The 19,432-nt window shown below is 44.0% G+C and overlaps 1 protein-coding gene across 7 annotated transcripts in view; it reads right to left on the bottom strand.

Annotated features, from left to right (window-relative positions):
* The window catches only part of LOC309341923 (lipase member M-like), a 55,705-nt gene that overhangs the window by 2,611 nt on the left and 33,662 nt on the right, over positions 1 to 19,432 (bottom strand). The window contains exons 1-9 of one of the 7 annotated variants that reach the window (XM_081861892.1): positions 14,321 to 14,965; positions 13,793 to 13,859; positions 11,940 to 12,048; positions 11,432 to 11,549; positions 10,598 to 10,796; positions 9,859 to 9,968; positions 9,264 to 9,400; positions 8,464 to 8,610; positions 21 to 92 (exon numbers count right to left, since the gene is read on the bottom strand). In XM_081861892.1, the coding sequence (XP_081718018.1) occupies positions 21 to 92; positions 8,464 to 8,610; positions 9,264 to 9,400; positions 9,859 to 9,968; positions 10,598 to 10,796; positions 11,432 to 11,549; positions 11,940 to 12,048; positions 13,793 to 13,859; positions 14,321 to 14,390 (1,029 nt within the window). In that variant the 5' untranslated portion in view covers positions 14,391 to 14,965. Of the gene's footprint in view, positions 1 to 20; positions 93 to 8,463; positions 8,611 to 9,263; positions 9,401 to 9,858; positions 9,969 to 10,597; positions 10,797 to 11,431; positions 11,550 to 11,939; positions 12,049 to 13,792; positions 13,891 to 14,320; positions 14,966 to 19,432 lie in introns of those variants that run through there. The other 6 variants (XM_081861895.1, XM_081861896.1, XM_081861894.1 and 3 more) reach the window with 6 other exon arrangements.

Genomic DNA, 19,432 nt, shown 5'->3' with positions numbered 1-19,432 from the left:
AAATATGCATTAAAGCTCACCTGGGCCAAGTGGATCATGTTTTTTACAGAACCATAATCAGGAATAATTCCAAAATACGCATCTATTCGGGTCTATGGGGGGAAATAAGTATGGAAATGTTTTTAAGAATCGTCTCCTATCATTCAGAGAGAGGAATGGATGAATTGAACTAGCAAAAAGATCACAAGCATTAGAGCAATACAATATCCAAATACCTTGAGAAATTTAAAGGGATATTGGATAGGAAAACATACATCTCAGGAAAGCTGTGGTTGTGAGTTTCATGCCAATTTGCATTTTTTAAAAAATATATATACTATTTTAAGCATCATTCCGTGGTCAATAAGGGCAGGACACCTTTGCCCAGAAGCGCTGTGGCCCACAGATTCCGGAAAAACTTTGCCCAGTATCTTGTTTGTGTGGTGGGCTCATGGGGAAAAACTGTCCCATGAGCCCTTGCAAAGAAGAGTGGAAAGCCTATATAAGGCTGCTGCCTATGATACTCAAGGCCAATTTGCCATGAAAGCTTCCCACCCACCCACACTGGCGTTAGAGCATTCACTGAGCAATTTGGGTCACTAGTTGACAGGGCAAGGAAATAATTTTAAATAACGCAACCTGATTGGCACTTGCTTTACCTCTGTGAAATTATGGCCTTCCTTTGTTAGGTGAAGAATGTTGTTTGTATGAGGGCATGGATGTCACTGGGCAGAATCAACACAGTATAGGGGGGGGGGCTATAAGGGACCTGAGGTGATGATTGATCACGGCACCCACAAGCTTAGTGTTGGGGTATCTGCCCAGTAGGAATCTGCAGCCTGGTCACCCAGTGAGACCTTACTTGCCTAGCTTGCACCTCAAGAAGAATCTGAACCACACTGGCTGACTCTCATGTAACAGGTTTGGGGCGGTCCAAATGCAGCAGATCCATTCTATCAACATGGGGCTTGTGGAAGGATCCTGGGATCCAATGCCATGCCAACCCTTACCCTGTCTGCTGCTGTCTGATTTTATCCCATCACCATTGTACAATCTTGTTATTTTGCTGCTCTCTATGGGTCACATAATGCGCCTGTCTGGACAATAGTTCATACATTATTATTTTTTGTTTCTTGAGACCCATCTTGTGAATTTCTTGAAATTAAAAGATGGGCTATAAAGATTACAAATAAATAACAAGTTACCTAAGTTGTTACCTATGTCCTATTTTTCATCTGTTACAATTAAAGTTACAAGATCACTGTGTTCTGATGTATAGGGAGTGGCTGCTTTGTACAGCTCCAAACACTGCTAGATGTCTGGCACAGAGAGTCCTCCCCTCCCTTCGGGAACTTCACAGATAAGAATTGATGAGCAGTTGATAGTCCTTTTATGACAACATCATGTTGCAAGCACAAATATACAGCTCCTCCCCCTCTCTGCCTCCTTTGCTCTCTGATACGTTCAGACCTCCAAGTCCATGGGGGGGGGGGTCCCTCACACTCTCAATTGATGTCTTGAGTAGCTGTCCCCTCCCTTCTGGTTCCCTTGTCATTATTTCACAACTGGGTAACTCCTCCCTAAGCTGTTCAGCTTCTGTCTCTCTCTCTGCTTCTGAACACACTGTGGGCAAGGGGAGTGACTCTTCCCCCTCCAGCTCTCCATCAGAGAAAAGCTGGTCTGCCATAGAATGCATCCCACAGTCCTCGTCTTCAGACCATTCCCTGACTCTAGACTACAAGAGCATGTTCTGCCTCCATGGACAGAGGCAATAAAGCTTCTGAACACAAGTTGCTCTTGAGCTCAGGTCCTGCTTGAGAGTTTAGCCATCTGACTGGCCACTGTGAGAACAAGGCACTGTTCTCACAGTTAAGTTGTAATGTCCTATTTTTCATCCGTTACAATTAAAGCTACAAGATCACTGTGTTCTGATGTATAGGGAGTGGCTGCTTTGTACAGCTCCAAACACTGCTAGATGTCAGGCACAGAATGTCCTCTCCTCCCTTTGGGAACTTCACAGATAAGAATTAATGAGCAGTTGATAGCTTTATAGTCCTTTGATTACAACATCATGTTACAAGCACAAATATACAGCTCTCCGCAAGGAGGGCAGTTGACTACTCTGAATCCTCCTTCCAACTTCCACAGCATTCAAGGCACCAATGGGAAGTTCCTCCCCCTCTCTGCCTCCTTTGCTCTCTGATACGTTCAGACCTCCAAGTCCATGGGGGGGGGGTCCCTCACACTCTCAATTGATGTCTTGACTAGCTGTCCCCTTCCTTCTGGTTCCCTTGTCATTATTTCACAACTGGGTAACTCCTCCCTAAGCTATTCAGCTCCTGTCTCTCTCTCTGCTTCTGAACATGTGGACAAGGGGAGTGACTCTTCCCCCTCCAGCTCTCCATCAGAGAAAAGCTGGTCTGCCATAGAATGCATCCCACAGTCCTCGTCTTCAGACCATTCCCTGACTCTAGACTACAAGAGCATGTTCTGCCTCCATGGACAGAGGCAATAAAGCTTTGGACGCAAGTTGCTCTTGAGCTCAGGTCCTGCTTGAGGGTTTAGCCATCTGACTGGCTACTGTGAGAACAGGGCACTGGACTAGCTGGGCCATTGACCTGATCCAGCAGGTTCTTCTTAGGCTCTTAACTGCCCTCATCCCTGACCCTTCGACAGGCAAACTGAGATGAATGGGAGTTGGAATCTGACACCATCTGATGGGCCACCAGTTCTCTACCCCGTGAGATATCAGCAGATAAAGAAAACAACAAAAGCCATATAGTTTATCCCTTTTGTAATATACCAGGGTCTCTTCCACAAAGATTCTTCTCCATTCTATAATAATAATAATTTATTATTTGTACCCCGCCCATCTGGCTGGGTTTCCCCAGCCACTCTGGGTGGCTTCCAACAAAGATGAAAAATACACTAAAATGTCACATATTAAAAACTTCCCTGATGTCTTCTGAATGTCAGGTAGTTGTTTATCGCTTTGACATCTGATGGGAGGGCGTTCCACAGGGCGGGCACCGCTACCGAGAAGGCCCTCTGCCTGGTTCCCTGTAACTTGGCTTCTCGCAGTGAGGGAACTGCCAGGAGGCCCTCAGCGCTGGACCTCAGTGTCCGGGCAGAACGATGGGGGAGGAGACGCTCCTTCAGATATACTGGACCGAGGCCGTTTAGGGCTTTAAAGGTCAGCACCAACGCTTTGAATTGTGCTCGGAAACGTACTGGGAGCCAATGTAGGTCTTTCAAGACCGGTGTTATATGGTCTCGGCGGCCGCTCCCACTCACCAGTCTAGCTGCCGCGTTCTGGATTAGTTGTAGTTTCCGGGTCACCTTCAAAGGTAGCCCCACGTAGAGCGCATTGCAGTAGTCCAAGCGGGAGATAACCAGAGCATGCACCACTCTGGCGAGACAGTCTGCAGGCAGATAGGGTCTCAGCCTACGTACCAGATGGAGCTGGTAAACAGCTGCCCTGGATACAGATTTGACCTGTGCCTCCATGGACAGCTGTGAGTCCAAAATGACTCCCAGGCTGCGCACCTGGTCCTTCAGGGGCACAGTTACCCCATTCAGGACCAGGGAATCCTCCACACCTGCTCGCCTCCTGTCCCCCAAAAACAGTACTTCTGTCTTGTCAGGATTCAACCTCAATCTGTTAGCCGCCATCCATCCTCCAACCGCCTCCAGACACTCACACAGGACCTTCACCACCTTCACTGGTTCCGATTTAAAAGAGAGGTAGAGCTGGGTATCATCCGCATACTGATGAACACCCAGCCCAAACCTCCTGATGATCTCTCCCAGTGGCTGCATGTAAATGTTAAAAAGCATGGGGGAGAGGACAGAACCCTGAGGCACCCCACAAGTGAGAGCCCAGGGGTCTGAACACTCATCCCCCCCCACCACTTTCTGAACACGGCCCAGGAGGAAGGAGCGGAACCACTGTATGACAGTGCCCCCGACTCCCAGCCCCTCAAGGCGGTCCAGAAGGATGTTATGGTCGATGGTATCAAACGCCGCTGAGAGATCCAGCAGAACTAGGAAACAGCTCTCACCTTTGTCCCTAGCCCGCCGGAGATCATCAACCAGTGAGACCAAGGCAGTTTCAGTCCCATGATGAGGCCTGAATCCTGACTGGAAGGGATCCAAATGGTACGCTTCTTCCAGGCGTGCCTGGAGATGTTCAGCAACCACTCGCTCAATCACCTTGCCCAAGAATGGAAGATTTGAGACTGGGCGATAATTGGCTATCGTGGCCGCATCTAAAGATGGTTTTTTAAGAAGCGGTTTAATAACCGCCTCTTTCAGCGGGTCTGGGAAGGCTCCCTCACGGAGGGAAGCATTCACCACCCCACGAAGCCCATCGCCCAGTCCTTCCCGGCTAGCTTTTATAAGCAAGGATGGGCAAGGATCCAGGAGACAGGTGGTTGGCTTCACTCGTCCAAGCAGCCTGTCCACATCCTCGGAGGTAACAGATTGGAATTTTTTTTAAAAAAAATAATATTTATTCAGGTTTTAAAACATTACAAAAAACCCCCAGAAAACTCAATACAAAAAAACCAAGACATTTCCAAGAAAAATGCAAAAAAACCAAACAAAAACAGATAAAAAGAAAAATAATAATTAGAAAATACATACAATCAAAACAGAAAAAAAACAAGTTAAACCTTTACATAATTTTCTTTCTATGACTTATTTCCTTGACCTCCTCACACCTCCCCTCTTTGTTTTCTAGTTCAAATAGGTATTTCAGCAAATCCTTCATCTTTATTTTTATCCTAATAATTTATCTTAATATACTGTAATTTTCCATTCTCTCTTTCACCAATTAGCCATCCACTTTTACTTTATTTAATCGTATTTCTCATTAAAACTGATATATTTAAACCTATTCTCTTAAGACATTTCCCCTAGGGTCATAAAAATTCCATTCCACAATTTCTCCATCTCTCATTAAAAGCAATTAAAAAAAAAAAAAATTCTCAATATATACACTTTAAATTCCCAATTTTCTTTCACCGTCTCCCCTCCCCGGTCTCGGCCCCTGCCAACAGTTCCATCGGCTTACAACAGTCCATCAACCTGGAGATCTCAAATCCGAGGCTCTTAAGTCTTTTTCATGTCCCATCTGCCGATCTTCTTGATAACCTTTAGTATTAAGAAACAGTTCTCAGGGAAGCTCCAACCCAATGATGGTCATATTCCTTCTTATCAGGTCTGCCAGATTTCCATAATTAAGGATAGGGCCCATAAAGTATTCCCGATCTTGTTTCACACTTCTTCTGAGTCCAAAGGCCCCAGAAACTTCGGTCCCCTCCTGGCTCAAATTCATATCCCAAAAGTCATTTGATCCCCACATAGGGTGATCTCTCCACTTTTCATTTTCCAAATCAAACCAGGCTCCCATCTCCAAAAACTGGCTTCTCCTAATTACAGTCATGTAAGGCCTCAACTTGTAATCCTCCAATTGTCTCTGTAGGGTTAAAGCTCCCCCTTGCATCACTTTAACAACAACTTTCTCCTTCTCTGGTTCTTCAATTTGTTCAGTTAAGAAAGATTCTTGTGCTGGATTCTTGTCGACTTCTTTACTGATGCCTACTTTTGTTCCCAAAATATCAACGCTGGTAGCCATGGCATCTATCTGTTCATGCAGCTTTCCCAACAGATAAAATGTCCTATTCAATTCAAGCGTAACTTTTTTCTCCGCCGACATCCTTGAAATGTCCAAGGTCAAAGCTAATTTCTCAGAGTCTTTATCTTTAGGCTAATTTCCCAGCTGCCATGTCCCAAAACTCCCTCTAGAGGAAAGCAGTCTATCAATCCTTCCAGCACAGTCCCAAAAGTCTCAAAAGTAAATTAATAACAATTCCAGTTACCTTTCCTTCTTTTTAAACGCAGAAATGGACAATGGAAACAAAGTCTTTCTTTGTATCTTAACAGCTAGCTGTCAAATTTGAGAGCTGTCAAACCTTTCTATTCACCGTCGATGGGCTCCTCGCGGACCTCTCCCGGGTTTGGAGACGTGACGCTTCAGTTCCTAAATTTTACCTTCTCCAGCAGGCTTCCCCTGCTTCCAAAGGGAATGTAAGTAATAGTTTCAATCAGTGAAGTTTTAATCCTTTACGTAGAACTTTCCAAGACCTTAGTTAACAAACTCTTTGCTTCAGTCTATTTACAGAAGGGGGAGGTGGACTTCCTGTTTAGACCTTCCCCCGTTCCTTGCCAAATTAAATTGTTTTAAAAACCTAATTTCCCGTTCTACTCATGGGTTGTTGTTTGAAATCCAATTGTCCACAAGAAAAAGTCAGCGCTCTCCGGCAATGGCTGTGCGGCTTTACTCCGTAAAAATAGCGGTCGATTCAAAACACCACGCCACTCACCCCACGTCGTTTCGAAGCCCCAAAAAAGGGGTTTCCCTGCGGGTAGGGGGAGCGCTCCTGGTGTCAGCCGAATCCCACGTTCCCAGGCTCCCTCTGCCTGGGATTTTTGAAGGGTCTCTGCCTTCACCGTGGCAGCAAGACCCGATTTTCGCGGAACATGTTCCTCTAAGTCAGAGGAGCTCCGCCATTGCCGATGGCGTTAACCCAGAAGTCGGGTAACAGATTGGAATTGATCCCACACAACTTGACTAGACAGGACTCTAGCACTCTCCCGCCCTGGCCCTGTTCCCACGGTGGAGTCTACTTCTTCCCGAATCTGAGTGATTTTATCTGCAAAAAACTTTGCGAAATCATTGCAGGAGATCATGTGGCCCGTACTGGGCCCCGATGTCGCAGGTGGTTCCGATAAATTGTGAAACACCTGAAAAAGTCTCCTGCTGCTGTTTTCTGCAGATGCAATACAGGCGGCAAAGAAAGTCTTCTTCGCTGTCGCTATCACCACTTGGTAGGCTCGACGTTGAGCTCTAACCTGTGTCCGGTCAGATTCAGAATGAGTTATCCGCCACCGGCGCTCTAGCCGTCTCAATGATTGTTTCATTTCCCTCAGATCCGTGGAAAACCACGGGGCTGCCCGGGCTCCATGCAATCGGAGAGGGCACTTCAGAGCCAAACAGTCAATAGCCCTGGTTAACTCCACATTCCAGCGGGCCACCAGGGAATCGGCTGAAAGGCCATCAACATGGGATAAAGCATCCCCTACCACTCTCTGGAAACCATTTGGAGTGGCGGGGGCGGACCATCCGAATCGGTCCCACCTCCCTGCAGAGGGGATGGGTCGCAGAGAAGTCCAGTTGCACCAGGAAGTGATCTGACCATGGCACTTCTTTCGTTTCGCTTTTACTTAGTGTCAGATCACCAACATCCATAGAGGTAAACACCAGGTCCAAGGCATGTCTGCGGCTATGTGTTGGGCCAGACTTATTCAGGGACAGCCCCATGGAGGCCATGCTTTCCACAAAGTCCCGAGCAGCCCCTTGTAAGGTCCTGTCGGCATGGATGTTAAAATCCCCTAGGACAACCAAGCTAGGTGTCTCCAGGAGAACATCCGCCACAACCTGAAGCAGCTCGGGCAGGGAATCCTTGGTGCAGCGGGGAGGTCGGTACACCAAAAGGAATCCTGTACTGCCCCTATTGCCCAACTTCCAGAACATGCACTCAGAAAACTGGGTCTTCCCAATAGGACGCCTGGTGCAAACTAATGACTTCCTAAAAATCACTGCAACCCCCCCTCCCCGCCCACATGACCTGGGTTGCTGTGCGTAAGAGAAACCTGGTGGACAAGCAGCGGCAAGGACAGGCCCATCTGCTTCATCCAACCAAGTCTCTGTTACACATCCCAGGTCAAGTCCTCCATCCATGATCAAGTCATGGATGGCAGTGGTCTTATGAATCATTGACCTGGCATTGCACAGCAGCACCTTCAGCTCATGTGGGTATCCCTTGCTGATTCTAGTATCCATCCGGTCAGGACCAGACCCGGAGGCAGGGATAGTCCTCAGACAACGACTAAACCTGCCTCCTCTGTAATGACATGGTCTGGTCTTAGCGTAACTCCTCCTCCTACCCGTGATCACTGAGATTGGTTGTCCCAGTGCATCCCCCCCCCCCCGTTGGCTGGGACCTACTCCCCGGCAGCCCTGACCCCTCCCCTTAGGAACAAAATAGCACCTAAAAAAAAAACAACCAATAAAATAATACAAACAAAAAACAGTAAAAATTACAAAAACATAAAATCAAACAAATTCCCAGGCCCAATAAACATCCATCCCACTCCCACCCCACATAAAAAAAATTCAAAAGAAAAATTCTGGCTCAAACATGTACAGACATGGTCACTCAATTACACATTTAGGTCTACAATGCTATACAGGCATAACCTGAAGCATGTACTATTAAACTCCATCATGTTAGTTACTCTATATGCAATTCAAAGCATGCTTAATTTATCTTTAAATATTAGAATAAAATATATTGCTGTTGTGGGGACTGGAGTATGGTATTTTGCCAATATGTTTAGCAAAATAAAGAGTCAACATACCACATTTAAGTTATTTGGATTGCGTCCAGAGCCAAGGAACATAAATTGGATGCAAATCTCGTCCATTACTGGATAGCTACAAAACTTGGCCATCAGTCTTTTCAATTTGTTACTTAAAAATACAAATTCTTTCTTCCCCCATATCAGCTGTAAAATTAAACACAGAGAGAGATCTTGGTGATTCTCTTTAGAATTAATTTCCAAGCATTTAGAAATTAAATCCTCTTAATTAAACCAGGTATTGCATAACCCCCCACCACCACCACCACCAATGTATAAGCTTCAGGGTTGAACTGCCCATATCACTAAATTGATTATGCTAGAAGACTGCATTAACACACTCGGGGGTGCCCAACTTCGGCACGCACTACACTAATGATGCCTCTGCCCCCTGTCTCCATGCATCACCCCAGCCCCCTCTGGACACCACCCAATACGGCCACTTCCACAGTCTCCATGCGCCACATCTTGTTGGCTCCGCACTTCACTTATGACTGGACCTGAACTCCAGAGGAAAGGCATGGGTGGGACAATGGAGCCAGTCACAACTGCAGCAGGCCCTGTGGGGCCTTTGAGAGAGTGCATGGGCCTCCCAGGAACCCCGTGGTGCCTGCTACAACTGTGTCGGACTGCTTCGCACCACCCCACTGCTGCAGGCCAAGGCAGGCAGCACTCAGAGGTGGCTAACTACCACAGTGGGCAGAGGTGGTCTCAGAGGCAGTGGGTGGCAGTGAGGACCCCAGGGTCCCATGGGCTTCGCGCCTATGAAGACACTACAAAAACCTATGAGAAATACCTACTTTCATTAATCCATCAGGAAGACTGAGAATTAGCACGGCAGGTCCACTGGTGTCCACAAATGTGTAGATAGGAGCCAAAGTCATGAAGAGCTTGACTTTCTGAGCAACCTGTGGCCTGAGTGAAAAGGCAATTAAACCTGCCAAAGAGAAAGAATTCCAGAATTCAGCAGCTATTCCAGATAAACCAGAGTCAATATGCACACTCAGTCTTTGGGTCTCTCATACTGGGGAATGGTCTTATCCTAGTGGAAGAGCACATTCATGTATGCTCAATCCAGGTGTCTCAAGGTAGGGCTGAGAAAGACCCAGGAAAGCTACTGCCAGTCAGTGTTGAGCTACAGGAACCAACGGTCTGACTTGATACTACAGCTCTCTATCTTCCTATATGCTTATCTGCAACCAGTTTGCAGAGGCCTCAAAACCAGAGGCATCAAGACCAATACCAAAAAACAGCACTTCAGTCCCTGCTTGTTGTTCCTTCAATCTGAATTATTAGATTGGACCTATACCTGTGATGTGAATTTTGGATTGTAAGAAGGTTTTAAAATTAAGGGCTCAGGCAGTAAATGGATTCCATTCATTTCATATTACTTACCAAGTGTCCCACCCTGAGAGTAGCCGATAAAATACAATCCTTCTTGCTGAGTTTTCCGCAGGATAAAATTTATTGTTGCTGGAATATCATATACCGCAATTTCATGGAAGCTATAGAACATTACAGAAACAAAATGCAGGTGAAGTTTTCTCCCCTTAGCCTCATGTTGCATTAGTAAGCCACACTATTAGAGGTGTGTATGGACTCTGCCCCAAATAATGAGGTGAATTGGGATTATGTGGGCTGTGATCTCCCATTCCTAAATGGGATTGTGCCTTTAAAGAAAATGTTAAGTGAGTTAAATGTGTGGTTGTCCACCCACCACTGCCCCATTGACATCTTTGTATTGCTCCAGGTGAACCCAGACCCAGGCAATCCAGAGTTTCATCTACACATTCCCAGCAAATCCCAGATTGGCCTGATTCAGTTCAGGATCTAGGATTCATCCAGAGTGAATGCACAGTCCTAGCTATTATCCTTATCTATATCTCAGAGCTCCACAAATGCAGCCTGCATGAATATAGAGAAAGTCATGCATTTCATCATGTTGATGTAGGCTCTAAAAATAACAAGAAAGAGAACCATAGTCCACCATTTCTCATTTTTTGGACGTCTTTCCAGGACTGAAGCACTTCTGAGACAACAGAAGGAAAAAAGATATCTTGGTATCAGTTATACTCCAGAGACAGTAATTATTACAATTATCTCAACTATCCAAGCTACAAGTTGTGCTTTATACCTGAAATTCCAAAATGCTTCTTGGTCAATTGACAGAGTCTTGTGTCTTCTAGACCAGCTGTTCCCTCTAGTATTTATTATCCAAACATCATAGCCAGCATCTGCTAGAGAAAATCCCAGGCTATTCTTGGGAGGATTTATAATCCAGGTCCTACCTTCACCCAAAACACCATGTACCAGTAAAACAACTGGCCTAGGACCTGGTGGGAGGGGAACAGAAACAAAATGGGCGTTAGATAATATTGTTCTCAGTAGGAGCTGTTGTTAGCCACTTAATACAATAATACATATACTGCTTAATGCTTGATAGGTCTCTAAGTAGTTTACAAAATACAAAAACCCAATACACATATAAGCATCCATCATTAAAATATCCAGCAAAACAATTCATTAAAATAATGCAGCAAGTAAAATAGGAAACTCAGATCAAGAACTCACAGTAATGCCTGTGTAGACAAGTCATTCCTTTGATTTTCAAGAAAGATTCCATAGCTTGCAAAGGGCTGTTAGAATAGGAACTAATTCTAGATCAAGTTGAACATGACCAAAAAGGAACTAATTCCAGTTCACATTTGTCCACTTACAAAATGAACTATTTCATGTTCAGTTCAGATTTTAGTTCAAATTATCCCCGACAATTTTTTATCAGCATTCAGAATGTTACAAGCTGCTGTGCTGATGTATAAAATATAGGTAAATAAACATTAAAACACACGCAGTTGGATGTGACTTATTTTCTGCAACAATTAGGAACTTTAAGAACCTCTAGGCTATGCTGAATCCTTTCAGTACACTTCCTTAAAAAAAACACCAACCAATTACATTCCAAAATTACCTGTCTTCCCGGAACTGTGCATTCCATTAGGAATTCTATTTGCTTGCAAGTAGTAACCATCCTCTGTCAAAATCTCATGCTCTTCACTGGGGTATCCCCAATATTGAATGATTTCATTCTGCAAGAATAAAGAAAGGCTCGGCAGATTGAGACTTCTATTCTAAATCTAGATGTGCTACAGGGGATTTTAGTTACAATAGTGCTGAGGAGAAGAGAAAAAAGTTCTGGATTCTGCCTTTGTCTCCTGCTGGCTGTAATGAACAAAAGCAGAGGAGGCACAATCAATACACTATTTAATAATCATTAAGCAAAATATGTCATTTGGCCTTGGAGTCAGCTAAATCCATCCATTGCAATCTATCAAGCCCTCTTTGGAGTAACTCAGGCAGGCTTGGAAATGCTTCTGTGAAAAGCAAATGCTTTAAAATCACTTAAAAGAAATATGTACAAATTATTTTGTCCTAGCAATAGCCTGTTGTTTTCAAATGCATCTGAACAAGCAACTCACAGTAGTCATGAATTCTTGGGGATTCAAGTGACGTTTCCTTAGGAATTCTTCTGACTCGATGGTCTGTTGGATTAAACACGCCACTGCCAAAAACAGCCACATCGCTGGCCTGTGTAAAACAATATCTGTTGTTTCAAATTCCTTAGCAAATATGGGAAGTGTTTTTTAGAATGGTTCTAGACATGTTGAGGGCAGGGAGCGTGATTACAGTTCCAGTGGTGCTGTGCAGGGAAGAAATAATGTATCTATCTTCTGAAAATATAAGTCACTGAGATGGATGCTTTGTGGAGAAACACTGCAAAAAGGTCTGCCCCATGAGGAAAAGTCATGACTATCTCTGAAACAAGGGTAAGCATGCTGTATTCTGAGGGAAGCAGCTTCCTGGTCACTGGGAAAATAGTATCCATTTTTGCTGGACATGGAATTCTTGAGGTGGTTCGGACAGGTAATGGCCCCAGTTTGTGCCTCATGAGTAAGAATTTTACGACTGTATGTGAATTAGTTCATATCACTTCAAGCTCCAACTTGCTTCAGAGCATGATTAAGGTACTGGCTCATACCTGGCTGTAAATTATAGGGCATCTCCCACTGAACATAGAGAATCTCTTGCTGAGCTTTTGTTTGGTGGAATGATTACTTGAACAAAGTTGCCCAACTTACTGGAGGCTGAAGGAGCAACACAGTCTGAACTACCCTTCCAGAAAGACTCCATGAAATGCAAATAAAATGCTTACTACAACCAGTGCTCTTTTCTGGTCGGAGCACACTGGAATGTGGTTCTAGCACGTCTCAGATAAGAACTTACTGTCACAACTTCATGGTGAGTTCTGACACATTTTTTTTTTTTTGGGGGGGGGGGAAGCACTATGGCAAAGGCTCACAGAACTTAAACCTATTAAAGTGAAATGGCTAGCCCCTCACCTGAAAGGCTGAGTCCCAAACTAAAGGAGAGCAGCAATTGTGCAAATGAAGCAATGTCACAGCAAACCAGCTCAGATGGAAAATGAGATGGCTATGAAGAAAATGAAAATTTGGGCTGTATGGTATCAACTGGACACCTAAACCAAAGATAATGGGGATTTATTGGAAATATGCCCCACAGAACTTGTTGGGACTTTCTTTGAATAAGCAGGCATGGAAGCAGACAATCAATCAGATGAGGAATTAACGATACCAAATAGCATGCTGGGAAATTGTTATGTACTGAAGTTCACACGCTGGGCCAGCGGGGGATACTGTAGATAGTTTTCACTCAGGTCCACATATTCAAATAAGGGACTGAAAGTGACGTTCAGTGATTGGATAGTTACAGAAAATGTTACAGTTGCGTTGTAGTGGAGCTCTATATAAGCAGGCTGGCTGAACCCTTCAGTTCAGTTCTGTTCTGGCCTGTGAATAAATAAGAGCTGTTTGAAGAATCACTGTGTTGTCTGATATGTTCACCCACAACTTAACAAAAATAGAGTTCTCATTGGAGTCTGAAGATGCTGGGAACTCCTGTTCCCTGGACTATTGTCACAGACGAGTCTGTTGCTGCTGGGATACTGGGAAATGGGGTCTGCAGCACTCCATGACTCAATCAATTAAACTGTGTGGGCCTGGCTAACATGTTTGCAATTTATTTTAAAATGGTAAAATACACTTTAAACTTGCATTGGTATTGTGTAAAACCTACTATTATATACAATGGGATGCAAGTCTGTACATTTTTTACTTGATTTTACTTCAATACTGTAATGCAGAACCCTGTTAAATGTACAACTTAAGACTGCAAGCCAATAAAATGCAAGACAAAAGTTATGTCAGCAAAATATAAATTTAAAAGAGACATGGAAGAAAGTATTTTTGCTTACCTGTTCCTGTTCATCAGTGGCGACCAGGTCTCAAATAGACACTGCAGAAGGCCTAGGTTGTAATCAGCTACAGAGAACAATATCTGTTTCATCATACACTATTGGAGCAGATGCAGAGCAGCAGAAAAGGTTTCAAAAAAATATGATCACACACTGAGCATTTGCCTAGTGATAAGGCAGGACTGTACAAAGCACTGAAATGCATATTGCAATTCCTTGTTTTATTTTAAAAAATGTAGCCCACTTAGATACTTATTTTTAGATTAAGTCATATTTATATTTATATTGTGAAGGAATTGCAATAAATTTGGGTTGCTGAAGAAAGGAGTGGTTAGAAGGATATAAACTTGATCTCATATTCTTATTGTTCAATTTAGGTAATAGTGTAAGTTTAACTATTATTCACTTGTATGGGGCATTAATAGAGAGCTCTGCTCAAAATACAAGCTATGCTTAAATACAGTATTTAAAAGTTGCTGCAACAGGAAAAAATACACCACCGAAAGCCAACTGAAGGTTTTGGCTTACCTGCTCCTCTCCAACAGAGTCTGAATTTCAGCTGGATGCTGCAGAAGTGTTGAAGGGAATTTAGCTGCATATGGTTTGTGAATAATTATGGTGGCATGCAGTACCCTGGACACCATTACACATTCAACCTCTGAAATATGTAGGTTAAGCAACTGATCTATGAGGCCTACGTGGATTTTGTAATCGATTGATTGTGGGTGTACTCTACACACATTTACCTGGTAATAAGCCACCCTAATCCACTTGATCCTACTTTGGGGTTGGCATTCATATGATCGTTGTGTTAGGATATTTCCGTTCCACCTTATAAAGGGGACAGGCTGTTGTGAGTCACAGCCTACATATTTCCTGCTTACGGGAAGTTTCTGTTTTTGTATATAGCTGTTGTCTCTCTCTGTGTCTCGACACGCAGGCAGCAGTCATGTTTTCTTTGTTCTGACCAACGCTGAATAAAGTTGTAAATAATGCTCTCCTGAGTGCATCTTTCGTTGTGCGAACTCTGCAAAGGGTGTGCACAAGTCCTTGGAATGTGGGCAGATGCTTCTGAGGCTTGTGTCAATAATTGACGGATACTGCGTTTCTATGGGAGGTTGATGGATTGTCCGGAAACAACGTGGAGGCATGATGGCCTTTGTCTCCCTGGCAGTATCCAACAACAGGTTTCTGGTCCAGATTCACAGCACTTACAGGAGAGTAAGCCTGTGAGAGACTGTGAGGTATGTGGGGGAAAGCAAAAGCAAGGCTTTTCTGTTGCCACAGCAAAGACTTTGATGTCCGGCAGGCTAATTAGCCTGGGAGTCGAGCCAAGCTAGGCTTCAAGATTTATGAGTTGCTGAGATAAGGAGGCATAAAGAGTCAAGGCTCAAGTGAAGAGCTGGAATGGAGTTTTCACAAGCCTCAGATGATGGCTCTCAGTGCCTAAAGTTAAATCGGCACAATTATGAGACCTGGGCAGTGTGGTGTGAGAGCTTGCTGTGACAGTTTGGAGTGTGGCATACTGTGTGTGAAGCCCCTCCAGTTCCTCTGACAGATAGATGGAAGGCCGAAGATTCAAGGGCCGTAGACTTAATAGTCTTATCCGTCTCTCTGGAGGAAATAGCAACGCTGGCTGGCAACACGACAGCAAGTCAGATGTGGAATGCTTTGAATGTAGCCCATCTGCCGGTCATCCCAGCCCAGAGTTTGACTGCATCAGAGGTCCTGGCTGTTTCCCAGATTGAGAGTGATTGCAGGGATGCCGAGGGCACTGGTTGCAAGCTGCAGGGGGAGCTGACTGTGATGTCATCCCAGACAGCATTCCAGCCTCCAGGGGGAGCCAAGGAGTCGACAGCTCAGAGCTCTGTTTCCTGTGAGAACCAAGGTCATCGTCTTCTCAGAGGCCGGAAGGCGAGATGTAAACAGAGACAGAAGCCTGCAGATGGCCCAAAGCAGAAGGGGGGTGGAAAGCCCACGCCGGTGGAAAACAAGGTTTTGTTTGCTGGCACTGCTTCACCAAAAGCCAAAGTCAAGTTGGATGGCCAGAAGCAGGGGAGCGAGCAGCGGCAGCCCAAGCCAGTGGAAAACAAGGTTCTGTTAGCTGGCACTGCTGCTCCAAAGGCCAAAGCCAGATTTATTGTTGACTCTGGAGCTACACGCCATTTATCAAAGGATCGGCATCTGTTTATCTCCTTCACGCCTCAAGACGGAGAGATCCACCAGGCTGATGGAAAGATGTTGCGAATTGCAGGAGTCGGGAATGTGAGACTGCCAAGTCTGCACACAACCATCAGAGATGTACTTTATGTTCCAGATTCTGCAGACAATTTGCTCAGTGTCCCACAGCTGACTGGGCATGGCTTTGAGATTTCCTTCAAGAAGAGCATCTGTGTCATCAGGAAAGGCAAAGAGGACATTTTGCATGCAAAGTTTATGGATGTCTTATTCTGTATAACTTATGATGACAATGGTGCTGCTGTGTCTAATGTTGATTCTTGTTGTGTTGCACAAACTAACAAAGTTCTTCATGCAGGTTGTATTCACAAGGCGCACCGAAGATTTGGTCACATGTCTTGGCAGGCACTGGCCAAGATGCCTGGAATGGTTCAGGGTTTGAACATCAAGCCCTGTAAGTTTCGCATGCAATGTGTATCTTGTGCAGAGAACAAGGTGAAGGTTGCTCCAAAAGGCAAGGATTCTAGCAGGCAGGCTTCCAAACCCTACCAGCTAGTCCACACAGACATGGTTAGTCCACTTGCGCCCTCTGTGGGTGGAGCAAGGTACTTCATGGTTTTAATTGATTCTTTTCCCAGGTACATTCATGTGTTTATGCTTGAGCAGAAATCGGAAGCATTTCCTAGGTTCAAGGCATTCTGTGCTTGGTTGGAGAATGTTCACAGTAAACACATTGGCTGTTTGTTTACTAATCGAGAGGCTAAATTCACTTCTCGGCAGTTTGAAGCTTTCCTGACTGAGAAGGGAATCCAGCATAGCCTCTCAAGTCCTGGATCTCCATGGGAGATTTGTGAGCAAGCAAAGCAAACATTGCTTCAAGGCATGAAAACCTAGTTCCATGATGCCAATCTCCCTGAGAAGTTTTGGGGGAAATCTTTGAACTCATTTGTTTATACAAATAACAGGAGACTGTCATCATCCATTGGTTGTACTCCCTATGAGAAGATGTTTGGTAAGAAACTTTATGTCTAGCACATGAGAATCTTTGGTTCTGACATGTGGGTACACACCCCACAGAGCAACAAGCTTGGGAAGCATGGGGCACATGGTTTGTTCATGGGGTACGAAAAAGGTGCATACAGGGTATGGATGACTGACTCTAGGACCATTAGGTTCAAAAGAGTGTTGAGTACAATCCTAAATGGGGGAAAATGTGGGAATTTTCCAGAGTTACCCAGAGGAAGATGAAGATGATGTGAAGAAAACAAATAATGTTGAGGTAGAAGAGGAAGCTGAGGATGAGGATGATCTGAGTTCAGATTCCAGCTCAGTGGGCTGCGCTACTGCTGGTGTCAGCGACAGTGATGACACAGCAGACTACAAGAGCGCAAAGGCCTCAGTCAGACCATCTGATGCGTCTGACAATGAACTGGGAGAACCACTGTTCACTATTGGTCACTTTTCTCCTAAGACGGAGGAGATGAGTGCAGAAGACTTGTGTCTAATACGCAGATCTGAAAGGGCCACAAAAGGCAAACCTCCAAAGAGATTTGCTGATGAGTTTGCTAAAATGGCAACTGCTGTTCTTAGTAGCTCAGAGAAGGTGTGGGAACCTTCAAGCTTCAAAGAGGTTCAGGAGTTAACTTCTAAAGATGCTGAGCCTTGGCTTAATGTCATGAAGGCTGAAGTTGATTCCTTGAACAGGAACCAAACTTGGGAGCTAGTCCCAGTAGTCCCAGGACTGAGACTGGTTGGCAGCAAATGGGTCTTCAAGGCCAAGACAGACCAGAATGGCAAAGTTGTCAGACACAAAGCCAGATTGGTTGCCAGAGGTTTTTCACAGGTACCAAGACAGGATTAGCACGAGACCTACTCACCCACCGTCAAGTATGAGAGCATTCGGCTAATGCTCAAGATTGCTGCAGAGGAGAAACTGCATGTTTCCCATCATGACATGAATACAGCTTTTTTGTATGGGGTTTTGGGGGAGGAGCTGTATATGCTTCCTCCTGGTGGAATGCAAATACAGAAGGGAGTGGTCTGTAAACTTTGGAAGTCCTTATATGGTCTCAAGCAGAGTGCCAGGTGTTGGAACACAAAAGCCACTGAGACATTGCTTTCTCTAGGTTTTCACCAGGGCAAAGCTGATCCATGTGTGTTTGTCAAGGAGGAGGGGCAAAACAAACTGTATTGTTTATGTTTTGTTGATGATCTTCTGATGTTTTGGAAAAATCAGGCTTTGTACCAGAGCACCCTAGCTCAGCTGAAGGAGCACTTTGACATGAAGGATTTTGGTGAGGTATCCAACTATCTTTCTCTGCAGGTGGAGAGGGACCAAGCAGGTAATTTTCTGGTACACCAAACACCGAAAATTGCTGATGTATTAACTTGTCAACAACATGCTGACTGCTTTCAGAAACCTGGGCTGCAACATGAGCGTCAAGATACACTACCTATTTTCACATATGGACCGGTTTCCTGAGAACCTGGGTTCAATGAGTGACGAGCAGGGGGAGAGATTCCATCAGGACATGAAAGAGATGGAGACCAGGTATCAGGGTTGCTGGGACGCAGTCATGATGGCTGACTACTGTTGGACTCTGAAGAGAGACCTCCCTGCCGCTGAGCATTCCAGGAGTTCCAAGAAACGGAAGTTCAAGCCCTGAAGTTTGAAAAATGGTGAAGGAACATTCAATTTACGTGTACTTACCTTTATCAATGCCTACCATTCAGTTTACAGTAATCGATGTTTCTATCAGGTAATCAATATATGTTGTTGGAAAAACATTTTTTTCCTCTTAAAAACATTTTTAGGATGATATATGTGTTGATAAAAATCAGCTGATAATGCGACAAAAATGTAATCAATTTTGTCACAAGATCTGATTTTTTTTTTTGAAACAACATAGCACAAAAACCTGACCTGATGGAGAGAAACGGATGCCATTTCCTGATTCAGCAGTGCAAAAAATACCCTAAAGCAGTTGTAGAAATCTAGACAACATTCAAAAAGTAAAAAATTGTTGCCCAGTGTAATTCAATAAAGGACTGTTTCTACCACAATTATTTTCCATTTGTAGTTGTAGCCAATGGACTCTGTTGGATACAACATACCGGTAAATACTTGAATTTGGTGCAACGAGCCCCCAGGAAGTTATCTATTGCTTATTAATTACAGCGGTAGTATTAATAAGAAGGAACATTTGGTAGTGAATTAATAAATAGATAATCATTAATAATCGAATAAATTTTAAGTAAACAAATAAATAGTATATATTAACAACAAATAATAATAAAAAAATAATATCAATAATAATTTTAAAAAATAAATAAATAAATAAAATTTAAATATATATATATATTAATTTAAAAATAAATAATGAAAGAATATAAATAAATAAATAAATAAATAAATAAATAAATATTATTACATAGAAGGAATACAAGGAACCTAATAGGCTA

Source organism: Podarcis erhardii, assembly GCF_964252035.2.
Source record: "Podarcis erhardii genome assembly, chromosome: 5".
Classification (NCBI taxonomy): Eukaryota; Metazoa; Chordata; class Lepidosauria; order Squamata; family Lacertidae; genus Podarcis; species Podarcis erhardii.
This window is presented reverse-complemented; position numbering and strand designations above follow the sequence as displayed.